This window comes from Leuresthes tenuis, unplaced genomic scaffold, assembly GCF_036924035.1.
Source record: "Leuresthes tenuis unplaced genomic scaffold, fLeuTen1.0.hap1 SCAF_14, whole genome shotgun sequence".
Taxonomy (NCBI): domain Eukaryota; kingdom Metazoa; phylum Chordata; class Actinopteri; order Atheriniformes; family Atherinopsidae; genus Leuresthes; species Leuresthes tenuis.
This window is the reverse complement of record NW_027325368.1, coordinates 15,001,291-15,025,959: the sequence shown is the minus strand read 5'-3', so window position 1 is coordinate 15,025,959 and position 24,669 is coordinate 15,001,291. Positions and strand designations below refer to the sequence as shown.

General features: G+C 39.8%; 2 protein-coding genes across 3 annotated transcripts in view; one reads left to right on the top strand and one right to left on the bottom strand.

The window, feature by feature from the left end:
* Positions 1-24,669, top strand: part of LOC140268761 (very long chain fatty acid elongase 1-like) — a 153,398-nt gene that overhangs the window by 6,080 nt on the left and 122,649 nt on the right. The window lies entirely within an intron of this gene.
* On the bottom strand, positions 15,396-24,115 carry LOC140269220 (uncharacterized). Of its 2 annotated transcripts, XR_011907593.1 has the most exons (6): positions 23,706-24,115; positions 20,903-20,990; positions 20,698-20,800; positions 20,295-20,544; positions 16,586-19,942; positions 15,396-16,532 (listed from the first exon to the last, which is right to left on the bottom strand). XR_011907593.1 is itself a non-coding variant. In XM_072364247.1 (5 exons), exons 1-5 carry the CDS (start codon positions 23,985-23,987, stop codon positions 18,608-18,610), a joined length of 2,058 nt encoding a protein of 685 aa, XP_072220348.1. In that variant the 5' UTR covers positions 23,988-24,115; the 3' UTR covers positions 15,396-18,607. The 2 variants fall into 2 exon arrangements, 1 of the variants encoding a protein (XP_072220348.1); XM_072364247.1 differs by having other exon boundaries at positions 15,396-19,942.

The following is a 24,669-nucleotide window of genomic DNA, read 5'->3' as shown; positions in this document are numbered from 1 at the left end:
TATTTGATTATTAATAACATCGAGTTTCCATGGTGACTGTGCCCTGCTTCACCTCCTTGTTGCTGCTTGCAACCCTTTTTTTAAATGAATGAAATATATTTTAATGTGATTTATGCAGTTCAGAGCTGAAAAGGGTTTCCTGCCAATATAATCTTTTTATTCAGGTAAGCTAAAGCATTTTTTCATTTTCTGTCTTCTTCACTGTACTTTTTAGTACTCTAAAGTGTCATTCAGAACAAAGAGGAATTTCTGAAAACTTTCAAAAGGAAATGGACAAAGGAAAAGATGTGGCTTTCATTCATCTGTTAACTTACATGAAGGGGTGTTACAAGTAGACATGGTTAATACTAAACTAACTGTAAGGTTAAAAAAGTGTGTAATTCGAGCCATTGCGTTTAAGGTGTAAATCAGGTTTAAAGAAAGTTGTAAAAACCTTTAGGGTGAAGAAGCCTGAATGCACAAACTCGCTCAACCTAGGATGGAGGTCATGTTAGCTCTATGTACAACAAGTCAACCTCTTACATGGTTGACCTAAAGCGCTAATAGAGTTATTAAACTCTTTAAAGGAGGCAAAGGATTGTGAAAAAAAAAATTATATGTACTGACCTTGCTTCTCCTCATTTTACTGTGCAAAGGGCTACTTCTTTTTGTTTCCTTCTTCACTTTCTCTCTATTATCTTCTCTCCTGTTTCACCATTAAGGTAATGGAGCCTCTGGAGCAAAGTGTGCATGTGACAGAGGTGCAGAAAGAGAGTGTGTGCCCGACATGCCCCCAACAGCTCTCCTGAATTTAAAAAGATGCCTATCAACCCTCATCTTCGGGTCCAGAAACTTTGGCACTACAGTAATGGTATCTATAGAAGTGTGCCTGTAAATGAGTGTGTGTATCACAAAGGAAACCTCTATTAAAGATAATGGAATGTAGTGTGGGTGAGACATGTTCTTTCTTTTTCCAGCTGCATGCTTTATTTGTGATTCCTCTCTGTTATTTTCTTCACATTCTCAACAGAGGAACCTGTGACGATTCACTCTCTGACTGACATGTTTAAACTGCACCGAGGGCAACGTCTCCATATAAATTCAAGCCTATTCCTGTAGGATGCACAACATCCAAAAAGGCCTGGAGAAAGTTGTAGAATGAGACAGACTTTGTTTCTCAGCCTGACTTCACAAGAAGCCTAAATCCAAGCAGAATCATAGATGTTTTAATTTAGCCCATTTGCTGTCTCCTCGCTCCTGATAACAAGTTCCTTACAACTTTGTTTTTTCAAATTTTCCACCTGTAAACCAGGCGCATAACCTAAATTTAAACCAACATGAAAAAAAACAGGTCGTGTGTCAGAGTTGTCTACCCTCTGGTGACAGTGTAGAGAAAATAAACTTGGCTCAGAAAGGATAGTTTGTAGTGACACACACACTCACCCACACAGATTTATAATAGTCATAGTAACATGCACACGTGTTAATGCAATGTATACGCACAAGCAGCCCCATCAGCATGACTTACACACACTGCAGCTGTCACGGGGAGCGTTATGAGCTCAGAAAAGGATTTACCTTCAGGATTTATCATAAGAGCCCTGTAATAGGAGAGACAGAAAGAGAGTAACAAATAGTAAACTGAGCTCTGGGCTCTGAGCTTAGCACTGCTCAATGTGAGAAGGGAACTAAATTATAATTTCAAACATTGCTTCTACAGTATTTTCTTCCTCTAACACCGCTTGCTCGGTTATTCTGAAAGTTCGTTCTTCCTGTCATTCTCTTACCTCTCCAACCTGGTCAGATATCTGTGTCGAAATGATGCTGCTGGGGGAAATGATGTAACGCTTACAGCGGCGTGAATAAGTTTGGACATCCTGGGCTCAAATTTTTGTTACAGTGAAAAGTTAAGAGAAGAAAACATGACCTAATTTCAAAAAGACAACAAGACAGCAACGATTTTTTTATGTTTTTTTTATTTTATAAGCAAGAATACCGTTGTATCCTTAAACAAACAGGAAAAAATGTGGGTACCCAGCAATTCAGTTTGCAACAATAGCCCCTTTGCAAGATATCCCAGCATGTACATGTTTGTTGTAGCCAGCTAGAGTAAAATAACTCTGTATCTTTAACTCTGTGAGATTTATTGGTTATTTTGAACTGACAGTCTATTATATTCACAGATTTTCACTCATGCTTAGTGCAGGACTTTGAGGGAACATGACAAAAGCTTGAGCCTTTACCATTCTGGATTTTTTTGTCTGGATGTGTTTGTGATCATGACTACTTGATTGTAGAACCATCTTCTTCTAATCTTCTGTTTTTTTTGCTTTTGTTATTATTTACAGATGCTTTGAGGTGTGTTTCCAGAATCTGCTGATATTGATTTATTTCAATCCATTCTTCTGTGCAATATTGCCCATGCCACTGACTTCAAGACAAGCCCAGAGCATGATTGATCCGGCCTGGCAGGGCTGTTATTTTCATGACCTTCTAAATCCTTTTCCCTCCAAGCATAACTTTGTTCATGGCTGCCAAAATGCTCTATTTTGACCTTTCACATAACTGGTCTCCAAAACACATCAGGACTGTTCGAATTTTCATCTGCTTACTTCTAATGCTGAATTGTGTAGTGAGGTTGATGGGAGAATTTTCTTCTGATGATTCTGTGAAGGTCATATTTGCTCAGGTGTGACTCCACAGTTGAACAGAAAATCATCTCTGCAGGGTGCACTGATTCTTCCAGCAGTTTTTTTTTTCTTCAGTCAAACAGTGGTTTTGAATTGTTTTCTATCAACCCTACAAGCAATTGTCTCAGAGAGTTGTCTTTGTCTTCCAGACCCAAACACCAAGCCTTGTCCTGCTTTGTGGCCATCAGATGACTTTGAGGCGTCAGAGTATTGAAAAAGTTTCAACAGTCTATGTAAGAGGCCAATAAAGAAAATGGCTTTTGAAGATGATTTTATCGTTTTATATCCTAACTTACCACAGGGACATAAATTAATATGCTAAAATCTTTCACGTGAATTCTTTCTTTTGCAATTTTTCAGGCAATAATTTTTAAATGAGACGAAGTGCAAATATAACAACTCACTTTTACTTCTTCAAGTCTTTGTGCCTATAGCTTGCAACAGGCAGCGTGTCCGATGAAGGTGAACTCAAGACATGAAATACTTTGCATATTGTTCCTCAAAGCTGAGATGATAGATGTTATGGCTCAATTAAATCCTCAAACGCATGCATTAACAAGTTGCTCTTTATCAAGCAGGCCATGTGAGGAATTGAACATGTCATGCATTTTCAAGGTCAGAGTTTTACAATGTGCTACATCATTAATCACTGTGCTCTAGTCTTTCAATCATGCATTTTTAAAGATGGATCAAATTCAAATGGTTAGATAGTTCAGTCTTAAGTGTTGAAGGAGCAACATTCTGAAATGCACCAGCATGAGTTGTCCTTGTTTGTCCAACCCATTTATGATAAACAACACTCAGGGTTTATAGCCAGGCAAATAGAGTTATATTAAACCACAACAATGCAATGTTAATAACAAGCTGATATGCAGACGGTATTCAACTCGTTCACCTGACATTTGCTATGGAGCATCAAACACACAGTCATAAAAGTTCTGGCCGAATGGAGATAGGATCATCATCATTTTTAGAAATCACACTAATTTTTGATACTTGTGCTATTTCCTGCCGAACCACAAGTCTGACCTCCTGAATGGTTATCGCCATAGATTTACATGGTCTCAATTTAAATTTTGGTGGGATTTTTTAAATTTATTTTCTTGTCATACTGTTTAGGATAATTTGCCTCAATATGAAAGAGAAAACCGAAATCTTCCACTCAAGTCTAAAATGGAGATGTCCATTGGAAATGGTTTATATTAGATGAGTGATTTTAGATTTTCATGAAAATCAGTATTTGACTGTACACTATTTCAGTTTAGACCAAGATGAACTGAACAATCAAACACTGTATAATATTGTATAGAAAGTGCAAGGTTTGCACTGACTATTCAATTGCCATGGCATATCTGGCTTGCAGTTCAATACAGCTTGTTTGATGGGATGAGAATGGCGGAGCGAAAGTGTTGGAGTTTTTTTAAATCCAAAAATGAAAATGACGCTACATGTGACGTAGGGTTCAGGTATATCTTGACTTGTTCGTGCTACGGGTCAGTTGCCATAATTTAAATATGAATATGCAGGTTCTCTGCAGATTAGTTTGTTTTAATTTCTTCTGTCATCATTTCTCATCTTTACTACAACTGAAAATGCTCTATGCATAAAGAATAAGAAAGATAAGCAACTGTTTGATTAGGTTTAGGTATTAAAACCAAATGGTAAAGGTTGGGGAAACATTATGGCTCAGCCTAAAACTTTTGATCCATAAATTTCCTCTCTCTGATTTACCTTTGTGACCTTTGTGTAGCTCAGGAGGACCTTTAATTGGATGTTTGCTGGTTTGATCGCAAGTATCCCGAGCTCACATGTCTACATGTCCCTAAGTAAGATACGGAACTCCACATAGCCCCCGTAATAACACTGCCTGCTTCTTAAATGTAATGTTTTGCTGGTTTGTGCAGTTTGGACTTGAATATCACAGAAGTAATAAAGAGAATCATTGCATTTAGTGACAGAACAGCACGAACAGTGACTACCTGCATGTTCTGATTGTCAAGTCAATACACTGAAAATTGTTTCATCGGGCACATTTATTGTCTGTACATTTGCTTTGATTCTTTCTTTTTTTCCTAGCACAACATGTAAGAGCTTTTTATGCAGCTGGGAACTATTTGTCATTCACTTAGAGTGAAACAGGTTTTTTTTTTAAGAGATAGAAGCGACACAGTTTTATACAGTGTGTATGAAAAGACGTATTTACTTCAAAACTGAATCTCAGACTTACATAAGAGTTTGTCTGTGCATTGGAAACCAGTGTTATTCTAATAAGGCCATAGGAGGCCAGTGATGATCATTTTAGGGTGCTTATAATGCACCATTACACACTATATATCCTTTTATATGATCTGTGAATGGACTTCACTGAGGAGGATGTGCACTTTGTCCTTGGTTTAATGGTGCTGTAAGTTGATAGAGCTGCAGCTACACAGACTATAATGTCCCTGATGTATCATATTCCCCTGTCGTGTTCTCTGCTCAGCAGGACCACAGTATCTATACTGTGTAAGGTCGTCACCGTGACTGAACTGTGGGTTCACTGCAAGGAAATGACCCATGGACATTTAAAGGAGTCTTTTTGACATCTGCAAACATTAAGGCCATGATATACAAGCAGGTGAAAGTTGAAATAAATCATTTTAACAGCATACATTGCAAATGTATTTTTACGATATGTGCCTTTAGCATCATCCATAATGTTAGTCACAGTAAAACAGTTGAGAGAACAAGCCCTTCAAAAAGTTAACACCTCTGAAAGTTACCTTGAATGCTTGTTTCCAGCAGTTTTGTGCCCTTTTATCCAAATACTGTTCATCTCTATAATGAGAACAAGAATGAGGTGTAGCAGTAAAATGGGCACTATGATGCTATCAGTTGAAATTTATGATACTGTTTGAAGGTTAGCATGCACATCATATATCTGAGCAACTGCAGTGAGATGGAAAGACAGCTCTGCTACTTTCTACACTGTTATCTGTTCTCAGTGGTGGTATTTAGCCTGACAGCCTCTTATTTGAAAGCAAGTGGTATTTATACATATTCATGATTCCCATGCTGTATCCTTTGTTTGACCTCAGAATCACTAACTCAGCCAGTATGGTCACACACACACACACACAGAGCCTTGATCTGAATAACACTTGGTGCCACAGAGCATACCAGCCAACAAATGTCTACTCTTTCAATAAAATCAAATTACTTCATGGAAGGAAGTGTGAGATGCCTGAGTTTGGGAATGATGCACAGAAAATAGCAGAATGGAGACCGTGCGGTGGCTTAATTCAGGTAAAGCAGAGAACAAAAAGCAGGGCAGGGGCAGCCGTACACAGAGGGAGAAAGGGAACAAGCAAATGTACAAAGAGAGTCAATCCTGTTACTGTAAGAGCATGGGAAAAAAGAGACAGAACAACAAGAGATGGGTATATGTTTTGTTGGCATATGGGAGTATGGACACTGTTGATGGGGAACATGGGATTCCTCCCCCAGGATATTTTGAGCATCATTTCCTGCATTATGGTGTGTTTTATTTGGTTTTAGTGGGCACCAATTTGTGCTCTTTCTCAATTTATGCTCTAATGTACATCACATAACTAAAAATAATGGAGTAGAATGCAGTAACTATACTGATATTGTCCCTGCAGAGTCTACACACATGCAGGCATGATTTAATCTTCCCTTTTGGGCCATTTGTTTGGGGTGAGTAAATGTGCATGTGTTATCTATTGTATTCACTTCAATGAAAAATTAATGCATTCTAATCATAAATCTCTGGTCTGTAACAGCTTCTGCGTGGCGGTTCCGCTTGAAATCTACACCTACAGTAAGTCATGTGTAGTCACAGTGTATATAGTGTCACTGCTGTGAAGTTAAGGCATCATCCCGTTGCAATAAGTGGGCAAGTGTTGACAAGGCTAGAAGAGATAAAAAGCTGGAGTAATCTGTCATTCATGTTTGGCACCTCTTTTGTTCAATTTAGGCCTGCGGAAACTAGCAAATATGGCAATGTCAAGTTAAATTAGTGCTGAGTACAAATAAAGTTATTGTAGTGGGTGACTTTAATATTCATGTAGATGCTGAAATGACAGCCTAGATATTAACTTTAAATCTATTTTAGATTCAGTGCACACAGACCAACTCACTGTCTTAATCATACCCTTGATCTTATACTGACTTATGGCATTGAGAGTGAACAGTTAACAGTATTTCCTCATAATCCTGTTTTATTTGACTATTTTTATAACTTTTGACTTTACATGACTTGACTACGCAGCATCTGAGAAGAATTGTATTTATAGTAGGTGTTTATCATAGAATGCCATAACCAGATTTAAAGAATTAATTCCATTATCATTTTCCCGACTGCCACATGTTAGTCCAACAGAGGACAGCTATTTAAATTTTACTTGCTTGATTCTCTTGTCAACAGCACTACAATTTCAATGCGTACAACATTGGACAATGTTGCACCGCTGAAAATGAGACAATCATTCAGAAGAGGTTGGCTCCTTGGTATAATTCATAGCTGCATGCTTTAAAGCAGACTGCAAGAAAGCTGGAGAGACAATAGTGTTCCTCTCATTTGGAAGAGTCTAAATTAGTCTGGAAAGATAGTCTAATAACATATAAGAAAGCCCTTCGTAAAGCTAGAACTGCTTAATATTCATCATTGATAGAAGAGAATAAGAATAATCCCAAGGTTTTTTTCAGCACTTTAGTCTAACGGAGAGTCTGAGCTCTGTTGAGCCACGTATTCCTTTAACCCTCAGAAGTGATGATTTCATGAGCTCCTTCACAAATAAAATTGTTTCCATTAGAGAGAAGATTCATAGAATCCTTCCCACTATCATCACTGATGTATCATCATGTACAGCAGCTTTAGAAGTATCTTTAGAACCTGATTTGTATTCAAACTGTTTGTGTCCAGTTGGTCTCTCTGAGCTAACAACAGCAATAGTCTCTTCTAAACCATCAAGTTGAATAATGTGTTTGAACAGTTCCAGTATTAGGATCAGGATTAAGAGTGCATCATAGCACAGAAACAGCACTGTTGAAAGTTACCAATGATCTCCTCTTAGCCTCTGATAGTGGACTTCAAATACAATCAATCACAGCATTCTATTACAAACATGTTATTGGGATTAAAATAACATTGCATTGCATTGACTGGTTTAAGTCATATTTATCTGATAGACTCCAGTTTGTTCTTGTAAACTAAGAAACATCCACACACACCAGAGTAAGCTATGGAGTTCCATAGGGTTCTGTGCTTGGACTGATTCTTTTCACTCTTTATATGATTCCATTAGGTAATCTTATTAGACAGCATTGCATGAATTTCCATTGCTGTGCTGGTGATACTCCACTATACTTATCTATGAAACTGGGTGAAACCAATCAGTTGGTGAAACCTAAATTCAGACAGAACTGAAGTTGTTGTCTTTGGACCTGTGCGCTTCAGGGAGAAACTGTCTAGTTATATATTTACTATAGATGGCATTTCCTCAGCCTTTAGTACTACAGTGAGGAAACTTGGAGTTATTTTTTTTAACCAGAATCTATCCTTTGACTAACATATAAAAGGTTTCTAGGACTGCCTTTTTTGCCATTCGTAATATTGCCAAAATTAGGAACTGCTTGTCTCAGAGTGATGCAGAAAAACTAGTCCGTGCATTTGTTACTTCTTTACAACTGAGCTGCCCCAAACATTCTCTGAAAACTCTCCAGCTGATCCAAAGTTCTGATGAAAACTAACTGGAGAGATCATATTTACTGTAATCTATCTTCGTTGGCTCCCCATTAAATTCAGAGTACAATTTAAAATTCTTCTCCTCACATAGAAAGCGCTTAATGAACAAGCTCTATCATATATCAATCATCTCATAGTTAGATTTCCCAACAGAGCACAGCTGTCAAACTGCAGGTTTACTTGTGGTTCCTAGAATTTCTAGAAGCAGAATGAGGGGCAACGCCTTCAGTTATCAGTCTCCTCTCTTATGGAACCAGCTGCCAGTATACGTTCGAAGGGCATACCTTTAAGATGAGGCTTAAAACTTCTATTTTTCACAAAGCTTATAGGTAGGGATGGCTCAGGTGACCCTGAAACATCCTTTAGTTATGCTGCTCAAGGCCTAGACTGCTGGGGGTCCTTCCATGATACACCTTTCCTCACTCTCTTTTTTTCTCCATGTATATATAACATTATTGCTGTCATTTACTTGGGTTTCTCTGTCTCGAACAGGTACCCTTTGAATGGTGTTTGTTGTCGCCTCTTTCCTGTACTCTCGAACCCCAGCTGGCCGAGGCAGTTGGCCATCCTCCCTGAGTCTTGTTCAGTCAGAGATTTCTTCCTGTTAAAAGGGAGTTTTTTTTCTTTCCACAGTCACCTTGTGCACGCTCAGGATTGGAGATTGGATCGAAGTGAAGTTTTGGTGCAATCTGTTACTTTCCTTAGCAAAGCAAATAATGTTTTTATATTGGCTCTGTATGTATGAATTGCACTCATTTTGAATGTAATTAATTGGATTTAATTGGATTATTATTGTATCACAACTAATTGAACCCAAGGAGCGGTTCAATGTACATTGAATTATCATCGAGACATGCAGCTGTGACTGTTACTGTTATTGTATAGGAGTTGATAAAGTAGCTACATACTGTGCACACTAGGAAGGGGATTCAAATTTACTGATAACTCTATATTTATGTAACTATACTCTATATAACTATATTTTATAAATGCATGATCTATGATAAACTGTCGTGAAAAGTTGAAAAAGTCCACACAATATTTCCTCAAGAAGAAATGTACTGTTAAAACTTCTTTAGTGAAGTAAAGGAGAAATAGTACAGACTGTAAAAATATAATGGGACTATAATCTGACTCATCCCCACGTCAAAAAGTCATTTTAAGAATGTCAAACCTTTTTGACAAGCAAGTATTGCCAAAGGTGTGCTGGGAGTATTAAACACTCACACAATACATTCACTGAGAATCTTCCTAACAGCTGACAATCTCAAAAATAGAATTTGTTGAATTCTCTGTCTGCAGTGTTGTTCGGTTCACTTTCGCCCATGTGGCTAGTTACAGGCTCTGTTTGTCACGGAGGTTGTTGTCACATCTTGGTACAGCTATTTTGTGCCGATGAGTACACAAAAAGGATCGCCGTTCCGCCTATTTTGTTGTAAATCAGTTGTGGTGATGGAAAGATGTACAGTGATGCTGAAACAAAATCATAGCAATCAGTCATTTCTATTTAATGCATTGAAATTAAAGTGGTGAGCTTTTCTTTTCAAAATGTAAGGAGTAGAAAGTGGAGATATCTGTGTTTTAATGTAGCTGGTAAAAGTAAAATGTCATCAGAAAAATAAGTACTCAAGTAAAGTGCAGATGCCTAAAAATTGTAATGTACAGAAAGCAGGTACTTGTGTTGCTTTCAGCCTCTGGTGTGTGATATCATGGAATCCATATTTCTACCAGTTGTGTAATATGTCAAAACACAGTTGAAAGGAGACATCTAATAATGTTTGAACAAGGGCACTATATATACATCGGAGGAATGTGTGGCTCTCCTGTGAGGCAGACTATGTTGATTTGGAGGCGCACGGTATTCTTTAACCTTTTTCTCTGACTGGCGCTTACTTAGCCTCTTCGGGCTATCTGTCACCTCAGAGTGCTGCTCCACATATGTGCATCTGAATAACGAAGTGATTAACATTTATAGAGTTTGATTAAAAATTTGGGATCGGAGGAGAACTGAAGGGTGATATATGACTTGTATGATTGCCTATGGCTAGAAAACACATGAATAAAGTTTGAAGTGGGGTGGAGTGTACTCACTAAGGCAATCACCATTGAAATTTTATGTATTTCCCTGGCAGTTTCTTACATTTTATATCACGACAGACGATGAGTCAATGTATTCTCTCTGTCATTCCACTGGAAATAGAATAAGGAAACTTTCAAAGCATGCGTGCACATAAATGAGACATCCACACGTTTTTTATTTTATATGACACATCTGAATGTGCATGGCATGGAAAACATGGGTTAAATGACAGATATCTTAGCAGTTTTAGCATCATTATTCGTCTCTGTGTAGTATAAGTTACGCCACAAATGACTTCTGCGCTCTTTCTCTGTGTTTCTCTCATGGCTAGATTGCATTTGCATGTATGCCACTGATTGTTTAGCATTTCCATATTATGAATAAAATTATTTTTCCAGTAGCTGTAATGCAGTGCAGGTTTTCTATTAGCATATTTTCTTGTCTGCTGGAGTCTGAGAGATCTCTCCCTGCTGAGGTGAGCAACAGGCAGAGGGGAAGCTGAATACCTGCAATATGCAGCAGCTCCGGTATGTTGATATTATCCTCCAGATATAGTTGATTTTACACGGGAAACTTGGAGTTAAAGAACCTTGAATGTGCAGTCATCTGTGTGAGCCTCTAACAGTCAGCATGGTGCTGTACAGTGACACCTAAAACTCGGCTGTGGGATTTCACCTTTCAGTTACTGCAAGGAATATTTCTGGTGACACAAGTAGATCTTTCAGAAAGTAAAACTAGCACTGAGGAATAAGTTTTGACAGTAGCTGGATATCAATACTTCCCAAAATATTGTTATCATTCAGTCAGTGTCTTGTTACTATTGCTGAAGATGACATCTGCTCCCTTATGCCTTTCTTTTGTTGTTGTTTATTTGTTTGTTTTTCACAGCGGTTTGGAAAGGCGCTGAGTACATGCAAGTACATTTAGTTGCATGAATCTCTCCTGTAAAACAATATTTGACAATTTGACACATGCGATATTTTGTAGTATTATCATACCTTATGGAAAAAAACTGACATCGGTATGGATTTTTATCTCTATCGCATTAGATCTATGCTCATCTTTCAACTTGGGGGGAAAACTTGCTGACATCTTTGACACATTAGTTACTCCCTGCTGTTTTGGATTGACAATGCTGCACTGTCTGTGACGGAGAGAGCAAACTAATACGTGCCACTCGAGCAGGTTGGATAGCAGGAGACGACTGTTTATTCTGCTGATGGGGGTAATGCTGCACAGAGAGGGGGACAGCGGGAGGGAGAACAAATACTTTGTGAATGATGAATATTGTATGGCAGCGCTCCGTCTTCTCTTCGAAAGTCAGAGGAGATGGACGGCATTCCAAACCAGTGACGGACAATAAAAAGGATGCTGTTTGCAGAGGAAGTCCTGCACAGGGAGCAGAAGTTTGACATAAAGATTTGACATCCGTTGAGGTCTATCCAATATAGATATTTAAATTACTCTTATGTCTGCACAACAAACGCAAAGTACCGCCAGCTGTATAAAAACTGGAAACGGGGGAAAGTACGAGTTTATCTCCATCAGCGAATTTACTTCTTTTTTCACTCTTTATGTCAATTTAAGTAAGGCAAGGCAAGGCAAGGCAAGTTTATTTGTATAGCACAATTCAACAACAAGGTGATTCAAAGTGCTTCACGGAGACATTAAAACAGAAGAAATAAAAAGCATGATTTAAAATTTAAACAAAAGAAGGAAATAAGAACAATAGATAAAATCAGAAAAAATTATATATATGAAAGATAAAATCAATAGTTAAAACATGATTCCGTTTTGAAACTCAAGCTTAAGTAAGACTCATTGCTCCAGCTACATATCGAAAAAAAGACAAATACTCTCATCTAACTCTGAATAAGCGTATTTTACAAATAATCAAATTATTAAGGGAAAATTAATGTTCTGCTGTTCTGAACAAGTCTTTGCAAACCAAAAAAGGATACCAGTTCACCAGAAAATTGCAAAATGTCCTTTACATACAGTATATATAAATCTAATGTGCTTGTACCTAATTTGAGTGTTTTATTGTCATGAAATCCCACTGCTGTATAGCCAAGAGGGAGAATAGGTAGACAAATTGATCTAGCAGCAACTTTATTTTATATGCAAAAATAGATGAGGAATAATAAAACGATTAAAGAGATTAGCTCATTAATGATAGATATTTTTGTTAGAATTTAGAAGTCATTCTGTAACAATTAGCCTGTTAACAGAACAATAATACATTACTACATTTTTCATACCAACATGTCGTTTTCCATCTCAAAGGTGACAGCTGGTTTGGACTAAATGAGTATTATGCAGATGGTTTTGTCACTTTGGTTGTGGGATTCATTACTGTTTTCATCACAGGGGTCATTTTTCTACACTGAAGACTTCAGACACATTTTCTTGACTGTATTTTTACTCGAGAAAAAAAAAAATCAGTGCAGGACTTTTGACTTTTGACATCAAGCATAACTTTAGATTCAGCTGCAACGTGAAGTACAACCAAATGTCGGAATGCTTCCCACTTTATTGAAACTTTATGGAAAATTTGAGAGTGCGATTTCATGTCTTTAGTGTGTAACTGGACTGAGACACTAATTTAGGGACTCAAACACTTCATGAGAAACAGCAGACAGCAGAGCTGCCGAAAAAGAGAACAGTCAGATACCTCTCAGTATACAACCAAGCCTTCTGAGAGCTGATACGTGAGAAATGTCATCAAGTCCAGGTGGGTGCCTATCTGTCTGGCTCATGGCATTTAGTGGGCATTCTAGTGTGGAAAACATAAAAACAAAATATTTGTGAGGCGGCTCGAGCTTCTTGCTCATCCAACCTTTACTTTCCAGTCGCAGCTCAAATGATCCAACTTCTGCCTCTTAATGTCCCCAGCTAGTACTGTGGAAGAAATCCATAGAAATTCAGGGGCCTCTGTCGTTTTAAGTGAATTCTGTTGTCAAATAAATATCATCTTCACACTGATGGTGCCAAACAGCTTCTCCTTCATGATTCACTTAAAATCCCAAGCCTGCCTCAAAGCAGTTTTCTGGCAGCGCAAAAATGCTCAGATTATTTTTACCCCTCCTAAACAACAACAATTTTTTTTAATGAAAATAAATGCAGTGCAGCGTAATCTCTGTTATCTGGTAAATGACTGGGTGCAGAAATGTTGCCAGCCCCAGCAGCTTGCTTGACAAGGGCATCGCACTCCCATTCTCTGTAAGGCTTTAGATATCTTAAAACCATGCAGTTAACTGTGGAGAGTGGGGCGAGACATAAATCTGTGCTCTCCCACAAGATCTTTGGTTCTCAGAAAAGAAGGGAGAACAAAGAGGAAGGAAATAGCGTCGCTCAGTTTCACTCTGCCGGCCAGCTCAGGTCCTGTAGCATCAGCAACAGTTACCATAGTAATTGTACAGGAGAGATGACTGCAGTGCTGTTATGCACTGGAATTAGTCTTTGTGGCACAACGGTGACATCTAGTGGTTTTCCAATGTCTAGCAGGTCACTGAGGATATAAGTTTCCACCAAATGATCCGTTAATGGCATGACTGCCATCATGATGCATCGCTTTTTATGCATTGGCTTAAGCCAACATCAGTTTGGAATATCAAAATATCCCCATCACTATTAGATATGACAAAAACAGAACAAATCCTTTAATAAAGAGTTCAAAGTAGATTCAGGCCTGGCCTAAAATAAACTCCAAACATCAATGGGTAAGAAGGGGGATTCAAGCAGGATTTTTGATCAAACTGGAAAGCCAGACAAACCCTTATAAATGAAATTCAAGAACTTTGTGAGAGCAGAGAGAGCGCAGCTCAGTCGTATACCAGAGCAGAACTTCTTCTTTCTTTATCGCTGAAAGGCAACACTTTCAAAGTGTTTGCAAGAAAATATTCAATGAGATTTGTCAAAGAAGGACATCAGCGAAATTTAAAGACCTCTTTGTTTTTCGAACAGGTCTCTGCACATTGGTGTTCCGCCTGTTCTTTTGTGATGTCACATGATCGAAGATCATTTGTCTTATTTGAAAGAACTGACAAGGCCTTCTGGTCAGCTCTTGGCATGACTTACACACCGTGCTTCTGAAAGAAATCTTCTCACAAGGAATATTACAAAGGGATATTCGCTCTGGTTGGCCGCATGTTACCAGCTTGGTTTTGTGATCTTTGCACCAGTTAACAGGAATAAGAAGGTGTTTGAAATTCAAAAACATGATGTAAGAAAAGTGAAAAACCTTCTGTATACTCTATAGGGATCCATCGGCCGTTTGTTGAGAGAGTTCAGAAAAAAAGAGAGCTTTCCTTTGCTCTAACCACTGATGTGGCTGCTGAGCCTGTTTTATTTCTGTTTGCGTTTAATCCTCTGGGCTAAAACCTGTGTCACTGGCATTCTTTGGTCTTCTGTCTGTGTTAAGATAAGACACTACCTGACCATTCTTCCTCATTTTTTCACCATTAGAAGTTATTCTCTTTAACCTCTGTACCTTTGATTTTGCAGAACGCTGGTCTTCCATGTCCCTCGCCAGAACAAAGCCCCCTGCTGTGCTTCTCTTCGGCTTTCTTCTTGGCCCGCCTTTTATCTCATTTGCTCCGTTTTTCTGTATCTGTACCTCCTTTAGCAGTATCTTTTTCCATGCCGCCAAACTCAAAGTCCACGAATCTTTCTTATTCCCTGTTCTCCACATCTCCAGTTTGCCCTTTCATCCAACTCACCCTTCTTCCACTCACATCCACAGCTCAGTGAGCAGCAATGATCACGTTTACACATCTTCTGCTATTAGGTTTCCCAGCTATGCATCTTTTGCCACAAATACTATAGAAATGGGTCTTTGTTTTGTCAAGTCAAGTTTATTTACCCAGCACTTTTAAAAAAGAATAAAAGTTAACCAAAGTGCTTACAGTCCATGTCAATGAAAAGTACAGATGATTGCACTGCAGAAGGAGACGATCAAATCTCAAAACAATAAAAAGATGCTAAAAGTCAAGGAGAAGAGGTGAGATTTAAGCAATCATTTAATTGGCTCCAGTCTGAGTGGCGAGTATATGGAGAGGTGAACTGGCTTGTTGGCCGCAGTGTTCTTAGAAGGGCGTGGATGTTAAAAAGTGCTGTTAAACAGCATGTAGAGTAAATAAAAGTAAGCAACAGAATATTATAGTCAATCTGGAGACGGACACAGCCGGTAATGACTAAAAGCCGGGAAGAGCTGCTTTGAACGGCACTGGTCTGCTTGTCGAACTTGAAAGAGTTGTCAGAAATCTCTCCCAGAGTTTTAGCAGCAGCGTGATCTGCTGTGCTGAACACACCGAGGTCAGCACCTCCCACCCAGCAGGAGACCAGGCGCTCATCTCTGGCACAGACTGTGAAAGAAACTGTGACAAGAACGACCAACTGTAAAAGAGAAAACCCCCCCAGCCGACATGGGAGACATTCTCCGTATGATTTTAAGTTAACACATTAAAGAATATCCTCTGTATCTCCAGGTTCTGTTTTCACTTTCAACACAATTAAAAACAACAGAAAACGTTGTCCCCTCAGGCGTCTCTGAACCACTCAGAGGAAATATTGAAATGAGAATATGGACTTAAAAAAATGGTCACATTTAGGATTTCTTTATTTTCATTTTCAATTGTTTGCTTTGCGTTTGGTTTTATCTGACAGATAGGTTACTTTATGATAATTATATAAGAGGTTGTGTAAAAAATAACTAAAGCGGACAGTAAATAAAGCTGTTTTTGAGTCAATTAAAATCAATAAATTCAGATGTGTGACAGGAAATAGAAATCCAAGAGACGATATCATGAAGTAATGCTTTTGTTTGAGACCATTTCCCTGCAAAGCAGCAACTCAAGCCTCCTTTAGTCTATATACTTGATCAAATATGCAGATGTTGCTATGACTGCATGTCATTGTCTGTGTACTTTCATTGTCTCTATAATACACATCTTCATGTAATACTTTCTCAGAGCAACATTACCAGCAGCGCAGCCGCAGAACAGCTGTATTCCCCATTTAACCAGTAAAACAGAGTCTGGCACGAGGTTCAAAAAGCCGAGAGCGAAGCAGGCTTTACGCGTGTCACACTTGTCACAGTCAGCCCAGGCGATGAGCCCCAGGTGGACCGTCGCTTCTTCCTGGGAGAGCAGACCCACAGCGTGTCATTAAGAAAGCGGCTGCTGCATCTCGTGAAAGAAGCCCACCGCGGTGGAAGCTTCACCGTTATTCTGTTATTGTTCTTTCCAACATGAGCGTAGCAGCGTGAGACTTTGAGGATACGCTGAGAGGCGGAGATACGAGTAGAGATTTCTACCGTATTCATCGGTCACCAGTCTGAGAGAGGAGGAAGCTGTGGAGTCGTGCCCCGTGGAATATTTAGACCATGAAAGATTTTACTCCATGACAGAAACTTAAAGACCGGCTTAAGGAGGCTTAAAGTTTTGTCTGTCTGGGTTTTACCGGGTCTGGAGTCAAAATATATTAGTGCTTATGAGAAGTGAGAGAAAAAAAGAGGAGAAATCTCTGGCGGGATGGGCAGAGCTCCAGGACCGGGCGTGTATTGCGGTGTGGTGTGTTCAGACTTGACATTATATGCTTAAAATGACTGGAAAGGACAAGCATCTATGGTCATTACTTTAAAAGAACCAAAAAAAAGGGACAAAAAACATACAGTACAGAAGGTTTTCAACTATGATGCTACTGAGTCAACAGCAATGGAAAAAAAAAAAAAAAAAACCTGATTGTGTCATCACTTATGAACCGCAACAGCACTTTCTGCAGGTGGCAGTAATAAATGCTTGTAAAAATCAATTTCACTTAAACGTAAAACAGACAAAAAACACCATTTGACTGCATAATTCTGATACTAAACTCCTTTACAGTGTACAATAGAAGTCCTCTGCAGTTTGTGTACAGAAGTCCAAGTCACCAGCTAAATGCAATAAACTTCAACTGTAGAAATCTTAAATTCATAGTAACCATTTCAAGTATGAAATGTATTTATTACACAACTCCCTCCGCCTTTCTCTTGAGCTTTAATGAAAGGGTAAGGGGACATACTGCCCAAATTATAGCACCATAAGACATCAACCCGATTAAAATTACTTGAGGCTTTGGATGAACTTTATATTGTAACACAGAAGGAGGCATTTCTTTCCAAACCACTGCCACTAAAACACAGCCACAATCAGATATTTCCAATGTCCAGGTAAGATTACAGCAAGAAAAAAAAAGAAGTCCTGCTGTCATTAAACCCTCCACATGTAGGAGCTTTTACCTGCGTTAATATAGAATAGATGTGAATGGAATTTCAAAACATCTTTCCATTAACTGTTGAATTTAACAACTACTTTAGTGACTTAAGGTCCAGACGAATATCTTAACCTAGATGATCAAAAATATAAAATAAACTCTTATTTGCACAACCGTGGTCTTGTGTATGTTTTTTTAAGTATTACGATTCTGATTTAAACTAAGCAACCTATACGTAAATCAGGGTCTAATTCTGCAGTTGAGGCTATGAGAAATTTTTTAAAAAAAAACTTCCTTTTTCAAACCCCCTGAAAGTCTAAGAAGAAAAAGGCTCATAAATCTGACACTGAAATCGAAGATTCAAGCTCGCAGATGATCGCAGAAAAGTTTTGCATCAACTGATAATAGATTTTTAATGCTCAGGAACAATGGAGCAGAAATGCAGAAAGAAAAAGAAAAAGGGTAAAGTTGACTCCAGGCCTAACCGTATTTGAGACAGGTGAAGCTAAATAAACTTGAAAACAACAGCAACACCTGGGAGGTCTTTAGGGGACGATGTCATGAAGTTTCATGTTTCAAAGTCTTGTTTTGTTTTTGGTACACAAATACCTTTAAAAAGAGAAAAAAAAATAGTTTATAGTTTGAGTACAGTGGATGCACAAAGAGATGTGGCTCTTTTACAGCGAGTGATGTTCTTACACTGCAGCAGTATGTGTGGTACTGGGGAAGTAAAGCAACTGAAAAACGTTTCTTCCCATAGAACAGGCACTTATCATCCTGACAGTTTCTACTCAGTGTGATCCCTTCAAAGGGATGGACAGGTCCAAGTTTATGGAAAAATAACTTTTTTTCTTTTTTTTAAGCGTCTTCAACTACCCGATTCTGACTCCGTCTTCCTCGGTGTCCGGCTGGGCCCTTACTGTCGTTTTTACTGCAGCGCCTCTTCTTCATTTCCGTTGGGTCAAAATCAGTCTCCGAGTCAGAGTTTTTCGGCCTCCCTCTTGATCTCTGTGCCCTCACGGTCACTTCTTCACTCCTCTCCTCGTCTTCCTCTGTAAAGTCAAACGACTCCTGGCTTTCTTCATCGCTCGACTGCATTCTCCTGGACTTCCGCCCTTTAGCGTTAGCGGGCTCCGTGTTTAAACCCTCACCTTGGATTTTTTCGCCATCGCTTTTCTTCGGCCTTCCTACGGGCCTACCTGAGCGAGCCCTTCTTATCTTCCGCCGACACTTTCTCTTCAACTGAACCTCTTCTTCTGTGTCATGCTCATCTTCTGCGTTGTCCAGCTCAGAGTCCGCACTCGTCTTGTTCCCATTACCCTGAGCGCCGTCGCCGTCCTGTTCCCTCTTAATCAGCTTTTTCCGTTCATGACCAGAGCCCGGTTTGTGGTAATGCTGCAGGTGACTCTTCAGGCTCACGTTGTGATTGAAGGATTTGTCGCAGTGCTGACACTTGTAAGGCCTCTCCCCTGTGTGCAGGCGCATGTGGGATTTCAGGTGGTTCGACTGGTTGAAGCCACGCTGGCAAACTGCACACTTGTACGGCTTTTCTCCCGTGTGCACAAATAAATGTCTATGAAGAGCTATCTTACGTGGAAATTCAATCCCACAAATATGACATTTAAACTTCTGTGGCCCTTCTGCGTGCACTCTCAGGTGGATTCTGCGACTCCCGTTTTTGGCGAATGTTTCGGAACAGTCTGGACATTTATAGGGCTTCTTTTCAGTTAAGTGGGTCTGCTCATGGGTGATTTTGTCCATTCTTGTTTTGAATGTAACGTGGCAGTATTTGCATGGATGCTCGTAGTTTTCGTCATGGACTCTGCTGTGAATGCCTAGATAGGTCTCATTGACGCACCTCTTCCCACAAATATTGCATGAGTAGGGCTTAATTTTATGCTCACACGCGTGAGGTTTCCGCCTATCAAAAAACCTCCCACAATCCGCGCACAGCTGACTGTATTTGGGGAGGAGTTCTTCATCTTCATCTTCAAATGAGCTTTCCTCAGAGTCAGACCCCAGCTGGTCGTACAGTAAAATCTCCTCTGCGGGCTTCCAGTCCTCATCTGAAGCCATGTCATAAGGACCACTGGATTCATCCGACTCCTCCATGGGATCACTCTCCTCATCAAGAACTTGTTCAATCTCAGGGACCCTGGTGATTCTGCTCTGCTCATTGCTAGTAGACACAGTCTGGGGAGGACAAATTGACAATGGTTAAGGGCGCCATCTAATACTCTAAAAACAAGAATCTAGACTGAAAATCAAAAGTAGACACAACTGGAGCACTGATTTCTATCCATCCACATGGTCAGTTTATAAGAAAAAGCAAAGACGTGCTCAAATATAATAAAAAGAGATACGAAACAGACGATGTGTTGCATGCCTTTTGTCACATTTTTTCATCAATGAACCAGTCACAAACAAAGAATTCTCTTTGGATAAAAGTAAACACAGGGCTGCTTGACTCGTTTGGAGGCCTTCACAATTTGGAGATTAAAGAAGTCAACTGAGTAAGACTGAAAGAAAACCAACAAAAACTAACCTCCAAAGAAATCTCTGTACGTTCTGTCAGATGAACATCTTCAGCTGCTGGAACGCCAACGTCGGCCAGATTTTTCCACTGCCGCCTGAAGTCGCACTGCAGGCACTGCTGGTTCAGGACAAACAGCACACCTTTGACCACCTTCTCTGCCTTCACTTCGGAGTGACACAAAGGGCACTTGCTCCTGAAGAGCCGGAGGAGGCGTTTCTCATTCACGACATATCGGCCTCTCTCTTGAAGAAGTGCAACTCTGAAAAGGAATTTCGCATGAAAACGTTTCAGGATGCAGCGTCGGTACAAACCTAAACTGTACAAAAACACAGGCATTAAAACCTGCCTCCAGAGCCGATTCGCCAGAAAATGTCAAATTTCCTTGCAAGAAAAAGGCAAAAGTTGGACTTACTTTTCCTTTATGATATCAAGGTTTTCAACCTTTTGCAGCATCTGACTATAATCAGAGACGGAAGAATCGGAAGCGTTACACGACCCAGGGCTTGCTGGAGCGCCTGCGAAATACAGTTTGTTACTTAGATTAGAAAATGTCATATGTATGTAAAAGTAAAAAAAATAATAAATTAATCGATCAACTACAAAGTAAAGTTTCTCACTCCTGAAGCTGGACGTCTCTTCTTTAGTAGGTGTTGGACTGTAACATATTTTAAGTTGTTCACATTGAGGAGCAAAATCCATGGGCTCCTAAACAAAGTAGCAAAACAGAAAAAGACAAGGGGGGGGGGGGGGGGGGGGTGTTACCAAACGGAACATACTGTCTGATACTGGTCGTTCCATTAAAGGCATCTTACTTTGACACTTATGCTGTGACCCCAACTCCAAAAACACAGAGACGATGAGTGGAACACACAAAGCACATCAAATGGTGAAAGCGAGACAGAAAAATATTAGCCCATCTTAAACTTGGTGGCAGCAGGACATTACAAAAAAGTTGAGACAGGGGCAACAGGCTGGAAAAACAAGTAGTAATCTAAAGAAAACAGCTGGAACATGTTGCAACTAACAAGGTCAATAGTCAACAGATTGGGTACAAAATGAGCACCATCAGAGAGTCTCAGAAGAGAAGACAAAGGCTCAGGGAAAAAAAAGCATCTGAAGATTGTGCCACAATTTCAGAATAACGTCCTTCAACATTATATTTTTAGTACTTTGAATATTACATCATCTACAGTAGATGATATCATCAAAAGACAGAATCTGGAGTAATCTCTGCGCTCACGGAACATTGGCAAAAAGCAGGTGATATTCAACTATACATCCCACAACTAGTCTCCTCAGTCTCCAGACTTTCATGGGCTGTGAATGAGATTAGATATACTTTAGTCATCCTACAACGGGGTAATCTAGAAGGAATGTGAAGGAAATATGGCCACCTGAACAAACAAATGGAAATGAATGAATGAATAAAAATTTAAACCGAGGAAATGAAAACATGCTTCGTGTACTGTAGTGCGTTTTAAAATACAGTTGTTCTGTCTAAAGCTAAATTTGTTGGGGTTTTCTTTTGTTTGTTTAAGGGGGATGAATCAGTTATAAGTTATCTGGAAATACGTTCTGTAAAGACACCTCGCCCCCCTCCATTCTTATAATTACAACTTTGCTAACAATGCAACGTGCAGCCTGTATGAAATGAAGAGGTAAGAAAGCACAGGGTGATAATCCTCATTCAGTTTTGTGCTACCTTTTTAAGCACTGTTATTGTTTTACCTTTGCAGAAGGTACATCTCAGCCTACTGTGAGTGAACTTGGATTACCCTTTGCAACTTTGTCTTTTTTCATGTCCTTAAGGATACACATTCTCACCATCCTTTGCCCTCCTTTTCCATAAAGATTAAGATCAAGTGTTTAGGGAAAGACACGATGCTACAGGCGGTGCATGAGCCTCATTTTGTCCCAACTTTGTGAACAGGCTGCAGGATTGACAGCCTGTGCAAAACAGGAACCCTGATGAGGTTTGCAGGTGCACCACCATGTCATTGTTTTGTTTTTTTTCTGATAAAACTGTCAGTTGCAGCCCATAAACCAGGTCATATTGATACTATCCTTTTAATTTCCTACAACTACTTTAATCTATAGCTGGCAAGAGTGATTGGCACTATGGCTCTGGCTTAGGTTTAATGATTAGGTCTTTCGTGTCAAGTTATGCTGTGAAAGAAAGCAAATGTTTCCCCAGGTGTCGCAAACAACATCGCTGTGCGTCACTTCAAGACGTAAGTCGATGGTTACGCCCCTCAACAGCATAGACATGTATATATAGACGCCGCATTGACTGCTGCCGCTCACTGGAGGGGCGTGCCTACAGGGCGGCCATCTTGGTACAGTGACACTCTGCTCCTACAGTACATTACAGCTATGGAGGGATGGCGTTTCTACATAGATAAAAACGAAAAGAACCCAGAAAACACTCAGGTGTAGTCAGGTTTCATATACAAGATATTCAAATTAGTATTACCATTTTACCCGGGTAGCATTCAAGCCTGCCTTTCAGCTCGTCATTTATGAGGTTTTTCTCCCTCAGATCCTCGAGAAGAGCGTGCACATTTTTCTTCGCCCTTCGCTCCCGGAGCACGCTATTCCTCTTCTCACACGCCAGACTCTCCACTCTTGCCAGAGCTTCACCGAGTCTGGCCTTTGGAACAGTGGGAGATGGAATAAAACATAATTGTGGCCCTAGTGGAAGGAGGGATGGAAATATATAGCGATGTTTATAACTCATCACTTACTGACGTAGCTGGCCCACATTTTTTATTTCATCCTTCTGTTTGCACCCTGGATATGAGCTAAGCTGTCGAAGTGACAGGGGCGTAACACACGTTGTTTTAATGTGTACTCATGTGTATTTCAGTGTGCCTAAAATGAGTGGCAGAGAGCAAATGCGATACAGGTTTTAAAATGACCAGGGCCATGTTTGAAAAATATTACATGCAGAGACTCCCAACATTAGAATGAGGCTCAGCTTCAGGGAAGTCCAGTGGAAGAAAACCAGCATTTTTAAAATACCTTGTATAATATTTACATGTGACGTTTGTAACAAATCATTACATTTGGAAGTCGGTCCAAATTTCAGCGAATATTTGTACTTTAAGATTGAGGAGTACCTCTTTCCTTCGTAAGTTCATGCATCGCTGCCTCTGCTAGCCCTGTACCAAGATGGCGGCGCTTTAGGCACGCCCTCCCACAGTCGATGCGGCGTCTATGCATAGATGTCTATGCTCAACAGTAGAAGGCGCCAAAGCGGAGTAGAAGTTAGAGCATATAACACTAAATAAATCCTTTTCAGGCCATTTGTTTTCACAAGAGTGTCACGCTTACTTTTCTACTCCAAGTGCTTGAAGCACTGATGATTAGAGACATCTGAGCGCGAGCATTATCTTACGACTCAACTTGATAAAACCTCACCTCTTTCATCTCGGGTTCCTCAGGCTCTGTTTTGATGTAGACTGACGGGACAGCACCACACTTTAGCTGGGCAGTGCCAGGCGCAGCACTCGGGTTAATAAAACAGTCGCAAGTAAAGTGCTCACGACAAACACTGATATCCGTCCATGACGATTCTTTAAGTCGTTGGCCGTTGACATCGAAAAGAAACTGAACCCATTCCAGTCTCTTTTCTGGGTCCTCTGGCAACATGAAGCGCCGCGCGCTGCGACGCCACGAGTCACATCCGACGACGGAGCACATTTTGGATTTAAGTCTCGGGCCCCAATGTGTGCTGTTGTTCACTTACATATGCACTGCGGTGCACCTTTCACCGAGTAGGCCCAACAAACACGAGCTAACAGCTAACCACTTTTTCTACAGCGGTGGTGGCGACTGGGTGGGCGGGGTTTCACGTTGAGGTTCGCGCGGTTTAGTGTCAGGGGTACACCGGTGTAACGTCAAATATTGTAACCCATCACAAATTGCTCTACATACTAAAGGAATTTCAGTGAAACTACCACCGTGGATGAATATTGACATACTGTTTCCTATTTAGGATAATAAATAGTTTACAGCTGTTCTCACCAATTGTGATCCATAACGTTTAGCTATTACAAAAGAGGGTCACACATTTAGACAAAGTAATTGTCATTTTTGCAACTGGTGCCCCAGAAACTAATTTGATGTACCTGGGGACTGGATGCTATGCATGGACGTTTGTACATATGAAAAATTTAAAGAAATAAGTTTTACAAAAAGACAGGAATTCTCATATTGATTGCACAGTATTGAACCCAAGATATATCATATCTTGTCAAGTGTTTTCCATTGCTAATAGTCACTTTTGCATTCAGGCACGCTTTTTGCAAAGAGTATGGTTACCACCCCATACCATCACACACACTGGTTTTTAGCCTTGTTGCTGATAACTCTGGATGGTCCT

What these genes read in the sequence shown, in the direction of transcription:
- LOC140269220 (XM_072364247.1), bottom strand. Translation starts at nt 23,987, where the DNA reads ATGTGCTCCGTCGTCGGATGTGACTCGTGGCGTCGCAGCGCGCGGCGC. An exon ending in AGGAACCCGAGATGAAAGAG is followed by an intron (nt 20,991 to 23,705) that starts GTGAGGTTTTAT and finishes TACTTTGTTTAG; the next exon opens with GAGCCCATGGATTTTGCTCC. An exon ending in GTACAGAGATTTCTTTGGAG is followed by an intron (nt 19,943 to 20,294) that starts GTTAGTTTTTGT and finishes TGTCCTCCCCAG; the next exon opens with ACTGTGTCTACTAGCAATGA.